General features: G+C 48.8%; 1 protein-coding gene across 3 annotated transcripts in view; it reads left to right on the top strand.

Annotated features, from left to right (window-relative positions):
* Nucleotides 1-13,235, top strand: part of PUM2 (pumilio RNA binding family member 2) — an 893,995-nt gene that overhangs the window by 611,012 nt on the left and 269,748 nt on the right. For all 3 annotated transcript variants that reach the window (XM_078647736.1, XM_078647737.1, XM_078647738.1), the window contains one exon: nt 6,821-6,958. In XM_078647736.1, the coding sequence (XP_078503862.1) occupies nt 6,821-6,958 (138 nt within the window). The remainder of the gene's footprint in view (nt 1-6,820; nt 6,959-13,235) is intronic.

Consider the following 13,235-nt stretch of genomic DNA (forward strand, 5'->3'; position numbering starts at 1 on the left):
CTGCCATCCAGGTACCCAGGGCCTGTGTTCCTTCTCTAAAACTGGGTTGAAACCTAAACCCAATTGGCATCTCTGGCCACAGGTCAGCCCTTGGTAAATGGTACCCTAGGTACCCAGGGCACTGTGACCAGAGAAGACCCCGAAGGGCTGCAACTCTTATTGTGCTACCCTTAGGGGCCCTGTACCCTGACACACGCACCCCATTTTTGTGATAGTTTAAGTTGCTGCTAATCCTTTTTAAAGACTGGGGAACTTCATGGCTTACGTCATGTTGCTGAGAGTTTCTACAGCATATTCTGTTCCTTGTTTTAAGGTATTAGATTCAAGTAGTGGGTGGCAGAAACAAGGTGTTCGAGGCATGTGGACTGCTGAATTCATATCTGTGCATAGATCGCCGCCTAGTGTTGGGTCCGGATGATTGCACATTGTTGTCCTGGAAGAGTCTTCGAAATATCACGAGATAGGTGGCTCCTCCCTTGGACTACAGTGCGCATGGGCATCCTCTCCATCCTCAGATTGTTTTTTTCCGCCATTGGGTTCGGATGTACTTTCCTACACCAAGTTCGGAATCAAGAAAACTCTTTCTAAAGGCCAAAAGGCCTTCGGATCCGTCGATATTGTTCAGCGCTCGGTACCGATATACTTTTTCAACATCTGTTGCACTCCGGTCGTCAAATCGGGCCATGAGGCCTTCTCTACACCACGTGGACCGACCGTCGATGGAACGAAGTCCATTCAAGTTCTGCCCGCAGTGCAACTCCAAGTTCCCGCACACAGTTAAACATCCAGTGTGCAACAAATGCCTATCTCCAGATCACAATGAAGATAGTTGCCTAGCCTGTGCCCAGTTCCGGTCAAAAAAGACGATCCGGAATCGACGGGCGGCGAGGCAAGAAATGCAGAGGTCGGCGCCAGAGCCCGATAATATCTTCGACGATGAGGAAGATCTAGCCAGCGCCGAATACTCAGATCACGACGAAGACCAATACTCGGAGCATGACTCCGAATATTACCTCGAAGAGGAGGAACTAATTGTCGATCTCGAGGAATATGATTAGGACATCGTAGCGGTTGAAGACGACTCCGATGACGACCAGGGGCGAACCGTGAGTACCCCGCCCCATATAGACACTACACCTCTATCAGAGACTCCGGTCGAGGCATTGCCATCAGGCCTTAGCCAAGATCAACATCCTCGTTCTACAGCCCCGCCATACCGCCCGGCTAAGAACATCCAGAAAGAGCCTTCTGAGACACGACATACGACACCGGTTCCATCGAAACCGAAACTCGTCGTCCATACCGTCTTCGGACCGAACGTCGTCGAGCCGAAGGTCATTAAGCCGAAGGGCGTCGACCCGAAGGCCACAGTCCCATTACAACCTTCGAAGCCAAAAACAGTCGAGTCGACATCGAAGACCAAAGCTGTCGAGTCGTGCTCCAAGTCGAAAGCCGTCGAGTCAACCTCGAGGCCAAAACACGTCGAATCGACACCCAAACAAAAGCACGTCGAATCGACCCCTAAGAATAAGCACGTCGACTCGAGCAAACCAGCCTCAAGTATCGACAAAGGGAAAAAAGCGGTCGACGAAACAACAAGGCCTACGCCCAAAAGTACCGTCAAACCGAAACCAAAGGTGGACCAAAGAAAATCGGTCGAGCCGAGGCCCATCGAACCGAAAAAGGCCATCGAGCCAAAACCGCAGGCTCCGAAAACACCTAAGAACACTATCGAACCGACAAAACCGCTCGGTCCGAAAAAGGTGGTAAAGTAAGCCAAAGATGTCGAACCGACAAAAGTTGTCGAAAAACACCAAAAACCGGTCCAACCACCAAAAGCGGTCGAACCCAAAACAGGCACCGACCCAAAAAAGGTTAAAGCAAAGGCAACAGCGCCAAGGCCAAAAACTGTAGAGGAAAAGATTATTCATCCAGATCCCTCCACAGAAGACCAGTCAAAATTGTATATCGACCCAAACACTGGTAAAGTGACTCTTTATACAAAAAAAGAAAAGACCTCTGCCAACTGAAGACTTTTCTGGACTTCCACTAAAGAAGAAAAGGGACTGTGCTACCTCTCCTATTCTCTTTGAACCTATCACTCCAGCTATGCCTGCTACTCCATATGCCCAAACATCACCTGCACGCTCTGACTACAACCCAGAGGGAGATCAGGACGTAGATGTGGGGTTTGGTTATCCACAAAACCCAAATGAGGACCTCAACTCACAGCCATGGGGTGGGGGAGGAGAACCAGACACTGAAGGCACTCTGCCCATTACAGACCCTGCAGTATACCCAACTAGGCCATCACCCACAGAGGATACAGTAGTATTTAATTCACTACTAGATAGAGCAGCAACCTACCATAATGTAGATATGCACTCTGATGCCATTGAAGAAGACTTCCTCTTTGATACACTAACAACATCTGAAAGACATGTTAAAACACTCCCCATGTTGAAGGGCGTCTTAAAGCACGCAGGTGACATTTTTAAGGACACTGCTAGGGCACGGGTCATAAACCCAAGAATTGAAAAGAAATATAGAGCCGCACCAATTGACCCTACATACATCAGGGGGCAACTACCCCTAGACTCCCTAGTGGTATCTAACGCACGTAAGCGTGCAAATTCCCAGACTACTGGGGAGGCTGCTCCTCCAGACAAGGAGTCAAAAATCTTTGAGGCATCAGGCAAAAGAGTGGCAGCTCAAGCAGCAAACTTGTGGAGAATAGCCAATACACAGGCCTTAGTAGCCAGGTATGACAGGGCGCACTACGACAGTCTAGAAGAGATTCTCCAACACTTACCTGATCCTTACAAACAGCAAGCAGATGAAATTATACAAGAGGGAAAGCTCATCACTAATGCGTCAATTAAATGTGCCCTAGACGCGGCAGACACAGCTGCCAGATCTATCAATTCAAGCGTGCTGCTCAGGCGCCACGCATGGCTTCGCATATCAGGCTTTAAGAATGAAGTTCAATCCACAATTCTTAATCAGCCCATCAACCCAGACTTTTTGTTTGGTCCAGCAGTTGATTCAATTCTGGACAAAATGAAAGGATGCGGAAGCAGCGAAGTCTATAAGAGCTCTCCAGTCCCAACAACACCGGGGCTCCTTTCGACACTCCAATTATAGAGGAGAAGCGCGAAGTCGTACATCACAGCAATCCTCAACTTATAAGAGTAACACACAATCCACATACAATAAAAACACCAACAGAGGTGGATACAGAGGAAATAATACAAAAGGAACAGGTCGTGGAGGCAATGCAAATAGATCCTCCACTAACACCAAACAGTGACTTCTTGGCACTACCCCCAGACCATACAACACCGGTCGGGGGAAGAATACAACAGTTTCTGCCAGTCTGGTTAAATATCACTACAGACAAGTGGGTCAGGCAAATTATCCAACATGGCTATTGCCTCAAACTCACCTCAACACCACCCAACATACCACCAGTGCACCGTCCAATATCACAGGAACATATAACGCTACTACAGCAAGAGGTCATCAGTATGCTGCAAAAGGGGGCCATAGAACCAGTCCCACTACAACATCAAGGAACAGGAGTATACTCCCTATACTTCCTTATTCCAAAGTAGGACGGGTCGCTCAGACCAATTTTGGACCTCAGGCCCCTCAACCTGTACATTTTGTCGGAGCATTTCCATATGCTCACTCTCCAGCAAGTCTTACATTGCTTCGCCAGGGAGACTTCCTAGCAACTCTAGACCTCAAAGACGCATACTTTCATATACCAATACACCCTGCTCACAGAAAGTATCTGAGGTTCACCTTTAAGAGACAGCACTACCAGTTCAAAGTCCTGCCATTTGGTGTCACAACAGCTCCAAGAGTGTTCACCAAATGTCTGGCGACAGTGGCGGCACATCTCAGAAGGCAACACATCCACGTGTACCCTTATCTGGACGATTGGCTAATACACGCGCCATCAGCCCAGCAATGTGCCAAACACATGTCAAAGACCATACATCTCCTGCACAGTTTAGGATTCTCACTAAACTACCCAAAATCACATCTGCAACCCTCCCACGTCCAACAGTACCTGGGAGCAACAATAGATACACTGGCAGCAAAAGCATATCCCAACGCTGCACGGATCAAGGGAATGCAAACATTGATCCAAAAATTCAGACCCCAACACTCACTACCAGCTCGAGTGTTTATGCAACTGATAGGCATGATGGCCTCGTGCATATTCATAGTCCCTCATGCCAGACTACATATGCGTCCGCTACAAGAGTGCCTAGCAAGACAGTGGAACCAGGCTCACGGGCAATTAAAGGACCTAGTGTTGGTGACCAGTCGAGCATACAACTCTCTGCATTGGTGGAGTCCACAAAACCTTTGCAAAGGACGACTGTTCCAGGAGCCTATCCCACAAATAGTGTTAACAGCAGACTCATCCCTATTAGGATGGGGAGCCCATGTCCTACACTACACAGTACAGGGACTCTGGACCGTTCAGCAAAAGAAAATGCACATCAATCTTCTGGAATTGACGGCGATCTTTCTAGCCCTAAAAGCTTTCAAGACACACGTATGCAACAAAGCTGTGTTGATCCGGACGGACAACATGACAGCTATGTACTACATTCAAAAACAGGGAGGAACGCACTCACCACAGCTGTCACACCTAGCTCAAGCAATGTGGAAATGGGCCATTCAGAGGAATATGTTTCTCATGGCAGAACACCTCCCAGGCAAGGACAATCAAGTAGCCGACCTGCTCAGCAGGCACAGCCAACAGATGCACGAATGGGAAATTCACCCCAGAGTGCTCCAACCATTCTTCCGGAAGTGGGGACAACCGGAAATAGATCTGTTTGCCACAAGCGAAAACGCAAAATGCCAGTACTTTGCCGCCAGGTTCCCGCAGTCGCAGGGCAATGCGATATGGATGAACTGGTCAGGCAAATTTGCGTACGCATTTCCCCCAGCTCCATTAATACCGCTGGTGGCACGCAAAATGCGCCAACATTCTCTGACGCTAATCCTAGTTGCTCCCACATGGGCAAGGCAACCGTGGTGCACAACGTTCCTAGAACTGTCAGTGGTGCCTCATCAAAGACTGCGCCTCACACCCAATCTTCTAACTCAGAGCCATGGAGAAATCCAACACCCAGACCCGCAACAGCTAAACCTGGCGATCTGGCTCCTGAAGTCCTAGAGTTTGGGTACCTAAACTTGCCCCCAGACTGCATGAATATTATCAAAGAGGCAAGAAAACCCACTGCCAGAGCATGTTATGCAGCAAAGTGGAAACGTTTTGTCATTTACTGTAGTAACAATGACATTAACCCACTTGATGCTTCTACTCAAAACATTATTTGCTATCTATTGCACCTACAACGTTGCAATTTAGCCTATTCATCCATCAGGATACATTTAGCTGCGTTAGCAGCATACCTGCAAAACAGACAACACCTTTCACTGTTTAGGGTGCCAGCAATTAAAGCTTTTATGGAAGGACTTAAACGCATAATTCCTCCAAGACGCCCACCTTCATCAGTCTGGAATCTAAACGTTGTTTTAACCAGACTTATGGGACCACCGTTTGAACCACTACACTCATGCGAACTACAATTTCTTACTTGGAAAGTGGCTTTCCTTATTGCCATTACTTCACTTCGAAGAGTTAGCGAGCTGCAAGCCCTAACTATTCAAGAGCCATTCATTCAAGTACATGCAAATAGAGTAGTTCTCAGAACAAACCCTAAATTCATGCCAAAGGTGGTACCCCATTTCCATATAAATCAAACTATAGAACTGCCGGTTTTCTTTCAAAACCCACAGACCGTAGCTGAAAGGGCCTTGCATACTCTAGATGTCAAGAGAGCTCTGCTATACTATATTGATAGAACTAAGACATTTCGGAAGGCAAAGCATGTTGTTTGTTGCTTTCTCACCACAACACAAAGGTAACCCTATTTCAAAATCAGGTATAGCCAGATGGATCGTTAAGTGCATCCAAATATGTTATTTAAAAGCAAAACGCACCTTAACAGTTCCCCCTAGGGCGCATTCCACACGCAAGCTAGGGGCATCCATGGCTTTCCTAGGTAACATTCCTTTACACTAAATCTGTAGAGCAGCCACATGGTCAACCACACATACATTTACCAAACACTATTGTGTAGATGTACATTCAAAACAGCAAACTGCTGTAGGACAGGCTGTTCTCAAAACTCTTTTCCAAACTGCTACAGCTGACACAGGTAGCCACCGCTAAGAGAGATACTGCTATACATTCTATGCACAGATATGAATTCAGCAGCCCACATGCCTCGAACGGAATATGCTACTTACCAGTATGCATCTGTTCTTGGCACGTAGGGCTGCTGACATTCATATCGCCCACCCGCCTCCCTTGTGCCTGTCGCAGCTGTAGCATTCACTCTTTGCATGGACATCTCTTACTGTACTATACTCCATCTCTGCCACAATGGCGAAAAACAATCTGAGGATGGAGAGGATGCCCATGCGCACTGTAGTCCAAGGGAGGAACCACCTATCTCGTGATACTTCGAAGACTCTTCTAGGACAACAATGTGCAATCATCCGGACCCAACACTAGGCGGCGATCTATGCACAGATATGAATGTCAGCAGCCCTACATGCCAAGAACAGATGCATACTGGTAAGTAGCATATTCCTTCATAGATTAATTAGCACTTGGTAACATTTTGCACATCATATGATTTGTATAGGGAATTGCTTTTCATAATCCTTCTTTTTCCTCGTTTGAACATTTTGATTAATTACATTTGTTTTTCTTTTTTCATAGAGCGAAATGGTGAAAGAGCTCGACGGGCATGTCCTCAAGTGTGTGAAAGATCAAAACGGGAACCATGTTGTTCAAAAATGCATTGAATGTGTCCAGCCACAGGCACTTCAGTTCATCATTGATGCTTTCCAAGGACAGGTACTGTCAATACTGCATAAACCTCTACACTTTATTACAGCTTATGTTGTTTTGATATTGTTTTTACACTGTACAAAAACGGCATTTGGCATTATCTGTATTTTGATCTGCTAATGTTTGTTTACAAAGTGGTTTCTACCACTGTGTTTTTCTTAACTTGGTAGAACTATAATGCTATCAATATTACTTCACTCAGTGTTGCGCCTTATGTTTTCTTCAGAAGAATGAAAGCATGAGTGTCCCCTGGTGGGATTTGAAGATTTGAGCTTTGTCTTAAGGTCTATAATGCCCAAAACTATTTGAAAAAATATTGTTTTTCAGATAGTGACTTATAGCTGCAGATTACTCACCTTTTGAATATTCCCCGGGCATCAGACTGGATCCAGAAACATTTTGCAGTACCTTTTCAGCCAGTATGTAGAGGCATGTGACACTGCACTGATGCCATTCCACTCGAGAAATTGCATACAGAACCAGTATAGGCGCCACTCTGCTGATGTTAGTTCCTTTCTTTCTGCACCACCATATGTGGATCCAGAGCTCGCTCCCTCGTCCCTCAGAGACACCTCGATATTTTCACCAACTAAAATATTCTCCATGTTCAAGGGATGTCACTCTCTAAAACGACATGTTACAAGCCCTACAGGGACTGTCTCAAAGAAAGGTATGTGACAGATCCCCATCAGGTGTGCCTGTGGCGTTGAGTCACGACTCCAAAGCCTGCAGTTTCTGCACATCGGTGAACCCAATGGACTTCTGGAACTGTGAAGCAAAACCTTACGTTGCCCAGCATAAGAGGACTCGTCCCTGAGACCACTATAAGTCAAGGTCTAAGCCCAAGGTTCAGTCCCTGTCCCATTCCCACTCCAGAGGACAGTCTTTGTCGCGTTCCAAACCGGCCAGTAAGTTAGAAAGAAACATAAAATAATCGTAGCAGGATTCTGGCCCCTCTCGCCACTTGCATTCGCCTGAGCAGATGCAGGTGCTGCACCATGGCTCTCAATCTTGCCCCTGGAGTTGCCCAACTTTAGAGCCGATCCCATAACTGGTCCCAGCACAACCAGTTTTCGGGGCCGTCTGCCACTCCTCAACAAATCGAAGAGTTCCATGCAGCCATGCTTCGGCTCTTCAGATCCTTGCTGACTCGTTCCGGCACACTTTCAGGTGCCAGGGAGCAGAGAGGCCTCCCATCTGAGGTACCGCCGGTGGATCGGCCATCAGCACCAGTTGGATCCTCTGAGCCTGTCATTACCCCTCTGATTTCGACCTCTCCTCCAGCCCAACAGTCCACGCTGGTCCCTGGAATTTCGATGCCACCCCTGAATCCATAAATGCCAATGATGACGGTTAAGATACCACTCCCTCTACTTGATCAGCTGCCTCTGCAATGATTGTGAAGTGGATGATGAGTTCCTTCAGCCCTACTAAGACGGAAAGTGATATGATGACTTGCTTGAGGCTAGTGGTCTCAACACCTCCCCTGAAACAGGCCTTCTGTCGTCCCCCCCCCCCCCCCCCCCCCTCGACCATCAGCAGAAGAATCCGCTTTCTATGCCATGGTTTTGGGTAGGGCAGCCAAAGTCATTGGCCTCCAGCTCCCCACCTTGGCGGTCAAAACTGACATATGGACCGAAGTTCTACAGCAAGGCAGGGATCTTCTCTGCCCTTTTTACCAGCCAATGGGTCACTGTCTCATACCTTATTGGGGGCCTGGGCCAGACCTTGCTTTGGTCTTCCTGTCATTAGTCAAATTGAGAGACTCCATCCCCCTGACCTGGGTGACCCAGTGTACTTCTCTCAGCACACTTCCCCATAAGTAAGGGGAGAGAATGTGGCCTAACCGCTAGAACAGTTGACCGCGAAGCTGGGTAACTGGGTTTGAATCTCGGGAGGGACCCTCAGCATCCTGTGATTCTGCGCAAATTATTTCATCTCCCCATACCTAACAAAATGAATGTGTCGGTCCGTAACGCAACTAGTGCTCATGTAAAGTGCTCTGATAACTTCGGGTCGAGTTTGCGCTTTATAAAAAAAACACAAAAAGAAAAGTTTAGAGGCGCAGGTCTAACCCAGACACCTTTCGCACCACTACTCCTGATAGGGAGACTAAACAAGTGCAAACATTTAGGAAGCAAGTTTTTTTTGTTATACTCGCCTTGCTGTCTGTTCAGTAAACACCAGCTGCCTCATGGGATGCTACTCCCACGCCCTCTGGGACTTGGTGGTTCTCCACCCTGTCCTTTTTCAGGCTATCCAAGACGGTCTTCATGCAGCCAAGTTCAGGATTCATTGTGGCTTGGACACCACCTATCAAATCTGGCGAGCCATTGACCCAGATGTTTTTATTCGCCGCCATCTCTGGCTGAGATCAACCGGATTCTCAGGCGATGTCCACCCCTCCCCTCTTTGCCAGGATTCACCTGTTTACTTCTTTAGGGCATTTTAGAGAGAGCAGGGCTACTCCATGCTCCCTGGTCCTCTCTGCCCTGCCTCACCAACCGCACCACCCATACTGCGCTTTTCGTGGATTTGCTAAAGCTATCACATACTGCCAGCCTGCTCAGCCTGAGCAAGGATTCCAGCAGTTTTGCGGTCGAGGCGGTAGTGCCCACCTCCCCCTGCGGCCAAGTCCAACGTGCAGCTTCATCTTCAAAGCCCCTTTAGGGCACTCTTGTGGCAGTACAGCCACCCAGTGGGAAGCAGGATGCAGCGATTATTCTCGGTTTGGTAAGCAATAACTGTGGAAAGGTGGGTCCTTCAGATCGTACACAGGGACTATGCTGCAGCAGACAGAGGACAATGTCTCCATTTTGTGGCAGGAAGTGCAAGGCATTTTCCCCAGGGGGGCTATGGAGAGGGTGCCAGCACGAGAAGTAGGTTGTGATTGTTATTCCTGCTACTTTCTGGTGCCCAAGTAGGACGGAGGCCTTTGTCCTATTTTAGACATGTGCCCTCATCGCCTTCCTCTGGAAGGAGAAATGTGGGATGCTGACGCCTACTCTGGTCTTAACTGCCCTCGACCCTGCTGAATGGATGGTTAGGATGGACATGCAGGACACCTATTTTGATATACCTGTCCTGCTGGCCCATTGGAGCTACCTGAGGTTTGTGGTGGGACAAGAGCATTTTTAGTTTGCTTTGCTCCACTTTGGCCTCACCAGTGCTCCTCGGGTGTTCATGAAAGGAATAGCGATGGTTGCAGCACACATTCATAGGTCAGGGGTTCCAGTTTTCCCATGCCTTGATGATTTGCTGTTGAAGGCGGACTCGCCCAAGGCAGTCGTCAAACACCTCCAGACTATGGCAAGCCTCCTGTCTTCTATGAGTTTCACTATCAATATGCCAAAGTCACACCTGACTCCTTCTCAGACTCTACCCTTTGTTGGAGCCATTGTGGACATGGTTTGGTTTAATGCCTTTCCCCCTGAAAGGAAGAGCCCTTTAGGCTAGGATTCAGATCTTTCAGCCTTATTCCTGCATTTCAATGAGGTCAAATCTGAGGCGCTGGGATAAATGACATTGTGCTTGTCGAGCACTCCAGGTGGCGTGTGCGGGCTCAGCAGTGGGTCCTGAAGTCTCAGTGGGCCCATCATCAAGGGGACCTCTCCGACCATGTCCAGATTTCAGAGGAGACTGCAAAAGACTTGTGTTGGTTGTTACTGGACCGTAATTTGGTCAGCGGGAGACCTCTCTCCCTACCCCACACAGAGCAGCGGACTGTGGTGACTGATGCATTGCTGCTGGGATGGATTTAGGTTAACCATGAGTGATGGGTTGCCAATCTGGAAGAGGTGGCGATCAGAGACCTCTGGTCTGCTGCGGAATCCTAGCTCCATATCAGCCTTCTAGAGCGGAGGGCCATCCGCTAGGCACTGACAGCCTTCCTTCCATTCATCAAAGGAAAGTTGGTACAGGTGCCCACAGACAACACCACCTCCAAGTGGTAGTGCAACAAATAGGGTGGGCTGAGGTAATGGACCCTGTGCCAGGAGGCCTTGCACCTCTGGAAATTGATGGACCATCACAGAATCTTCCTGGTTATGAACCACCTGGCAGGATCATTGAATTTCAAGAAGGACAAGCTCACCATTCGGCTCCTAGCATATTACAAGTATCTGTTACATCCAGAGGTGATGCAAGGTCTCTTCCACAATTAAGAAGAACCTTGGCTCGAGCTGTTCGTCACCACGGAGAGCGCGCAACGTCAGCACATCTGTACACAGGTGTGTACTAGTCGTCTCTCGCTTGGAGGCACATTGCGCTTCAATTAGAACTTGCTACTTCTGTATGCCTTTCCTCCAACACCACTCCTGCCCAGAGTTCTCAAGAAGATCATGACAGACCGGGTCCAAGTCATCCTAGTGGCTCCGGATTAGAGGCAGAGAGTATGGGATCCAGAAAACTTGGACCCTCCTGAGGCTCAGCCGGGAGTAGGAAAATTGTTATTTTACACTGAATTTTAACCTGTTTGTACTACTTTTTAAAATCACCTACTCTGCCCTCTGGCGCTGATTACCGCGTGCAGGCATCCCCTCTCAGCGGAGTTTAGCGCTGGAGAGGGTGAACCCTTGGAGCCTCGTCGGCCGCGATTCCCCGCGCCGAGCAGAGGGACACGCCCCCTTTTAGGCTACGCCCCCTTTCCAAGCCACGCCCCCGGCCACTCGTACAAAGCGCGCTGATCTGACAAGCGCCCCAGTTAAAACTTGGACCCTCCTGAGGCTCAGCCGGGAGTAGGAAAATTTTTATTTTGCACTGAATTTTAACCTGTTTGTACTACTTTTTAAAATCACTTACTCTACCCTCTGGCGCTGATTACCGCGTGCAGGCATCCCCTCTCAGCGGAGTTTAGCGCTGGAGAGGGTGAACCCTTGGAGCCTCGTCGGCCGCCATTCCCCGCGCCGAGCAGAGGGACACGCCCCCTTTTAGGCCACACCCCCTGCCACCATTCCAGCCCTATAAACATGTGCTTGTGCCGGAAGCGCAGCGGACGCGCCGATTGCGCGCCAAAGGCGCGCTTAAGGCAAGCTCGTCTGCGCTCGTCCGCGATCACGACACGGCCAGGGCCGGTCCCCCTGCCCGATTCACCAATGATATCACCATAACATACACTCGGACTGAGTTGATGTCCCTGAGACCCCCCCCCCCCCCCCGTTTGATCTGCCCCTGGCCTATCCCATATGCTCGGAGCTCTGCCTTTGTATGCGAAGTCTGCCAATTTTCCCTTCCTTCCCTCGATCATACATACAGTCCGGCTCGCGTTCTGAACTCCGCCGCCACTCATGGAGCCTGCCCCTTTTTCACCCTCAGAGCTGCATTGATTAACTGCAGATCATTGAGTAAACATTCCATTGACATCTGGCAGTCCCTTCGAGATAACAACTGGGATCTGCTTTTCTTAACAGAAACTTGGTTAAATGACACCACGAACCCCATCATCACCCTCCTGGAGGGTTATAGCATTGTCTGTGCCAATAGGCCCAATGGTAAACAGGGAGGTGGCGTTGCATTAATCCATAAATCCAAATGGACGGCTACCCTCCCTCTTTATGACCCACTTGACTGTATAGAAGGTCTACCCTTCAATGTGCAAACCTCCCCGTCTACCTCCTGCTCGGGAATACTTGTCTACCGCCCCCCCCCCACTCCAACACTTCCCATCTGCCGGCCCTGGCAGACTATATTATCCAGCTTAGCACATGCTACGCCAATTTCACTGCATTAGGGGACTTCAATCTCCACGCAAATGAGGAATCCTGCTCGCACAGCCAAAATGTTATCTCTACGCTGGCGGCTTGCAATCTAGTGCAAAAAATTGCTTTACCCACACACAAAGCAGGACACACTCTAGACTTGATCTGTTCCAACCTGCCCAGTATTCGGGCAGGCTCCCCTATTCCGGTCATTTGGTCGGATCATTTCCTCATCCCTTTTGAGATAGGTATTCTCTGTTCCACTAGACCCACTATCCCCCCTAAAGCATCAGGCAGAAACTGTAGCTATATCACCCCTGAAACGCTCCAGGAACACTTAAAAAATTCCCAACCCATGCCGTCGTCTGGCCCAGACACTGGTATTGACCACCTGGATGCCTGGATTAGTCAAGCCCTAGAGGCTCTGGCTCCACTTAAACCTATTAAATCCTACAGGGCTACACCATCTGCACCTTGGTATTCCAATGAGCTCCGTCAGAAAAAGGCTGCGTGCAAATCTCTAGAACGCCTCTGGAGGCAGAACTATTCCCTGGATAGTAAAACCATCTATAAGACAGCCCTCAAAG

This window comes from Lissotriton helveticus, chromosome 6 (assembly GCF_964261635.1).
Source record: "Lissotriton helveticus chromosome 6, aLisHel1.1, whole genome shotgun sequence".
Classification (NCBI taxonomy): Eukaryota; Metazoa; Chordata; class Amphibia; order Caudata; family Salamandridae; genus Lissotriton; species Lissotriton helveticus.